General features: G+C 46.0%; 1 protein-coding gene across 1 annotated transcript in view; it reads right to left on the bottom strand.

Moving 5' to 3' along the window:
• Positions 1 to 1152, bottom strand: part of DFFA (DNA fragmentation factor subunit alpha) — an 11489-nt gene that overhangs the window by 4322 nt on the left and 6015 nt on the right. Inside the window, exon 3 of the mRNA XM_008064946.1 lies at positions 259 to 401. Within this exon, the coding sequence (XP_008063137.1) occupies positions 259 to 401 (143 nt within the window). The remainder of the gene's footprint in view (positions 1 to 258; positions 402 to 1152) is intronic.

The following is a 1152-nucleotide window of genomic DNA, read 5'->3' as shown; positions in this document are numbered from 1 at the left end:
CCACTGCACTCCAGTCTGGGTGACAGAGTGAGACTCCAACTCAAAAAAAAAAAAAAATCCACAGGTGATTCTAATGTATGAGGGTTGAAAAATTACTCTAGGTGAAAACCGTAAGATTATTAGTCTTAGTTGTAATTTAAGAATTGCTTACAAATCAAGAGAAAGAAAGGAACGACTGACTATGGCAAGCATGGAAGCTGAGGTGTTGGGGCTGCAGAGGCCAGGTGAGGGTGGTTGTGGGTCGTGGAGGAGGCTTACTTGGAGGTCCTCCTCTGACAGGAGGACGATGCTGGACAGATCTTCTTTCAGCTGCCTGGCCACATTCTTCCACTTCAACCCTGCCCCGCTGTCTGTTTCATCTACATCAAAAGACTCCTGGGAAAGCCAAGCTGTACCTCCATCTGATATACAGGAAAATGCCAGTCACAGGCAGAGTAACTTTAAGTGCTGTTTTCCCTCTTCCCCCAACACACACAGACCTCTTGAGGATGTCTGCATTTGTCTAACTGACCATTTAGAATAGTTTCAATGGTGAAAGAAGCACCTGATCTCAAAGGTTCACAGGAAACCCAATCCCTATCTAGGACCTTCGTTTTCTTTCTCCATTTTTATATATTTCTATGTGAAACTGCTCTATATTCTTCTAAACTCAATGTATGGTTGTGCATACCCAGGATCCTATGAGTTTTCCCTTTTGGTTAGCTTTTTTCTTGAGTTGAGGTCTTGCTGTTGCCCAGGCTGGAATGCAGCAGCAGGATCACAGCTCACCACAGCCTCAACCTCCTGAGCTCAGGTGGTCCTTCTGCCTCCACTTCAGCCTCCTGAGTAACTGGGCTATATCAAGCTCATTTGAAAAATTTTTCTGTAGAAGTAAGGTCTCGCTATGTTGTCTAGGCTGGTCTCAAGCTTCCACTTTCCGAAGTGTTGATTACAGATATGAGCCAAGGGCATGGCTTGATTAGTTTCTGTGTCTGGGTGTGTTCTGTTTTGTATACAGAAAATTCATTCTCACCAGCACTTCTCCAGTGCCTGGTGATTGGTCCCACTCTTTTTATTTTTATTTTTTGAGTTGGAGTCTCACTCAGTCGCCCGGACTGGAGTGCAGTGGCTGCTCCCGGCCACCGCAGCCTCGAGCTGCTGGGCTCCGGCGAT

The sequence above is a fragment of the Carlito syrichta genome, unplaced genomic scaffold, assembly GCF_000164805.1.
Source record: "Carlito syrichta isolate Samal-C Ts95f unplaced genomic scaffold, Tarsius_syrichta-2.0.1 Scaffold308112, whole genome shotgun sequence".
Lineage (NCBI taxonomy): Eukaryota > Metazoa > Chordata > Mammalia > Primates > Tarsiidae > Carlito > Carlito syrichta.
This window is presented reverse-complemented; position numbering and strand designations above follow the sequence as displayed.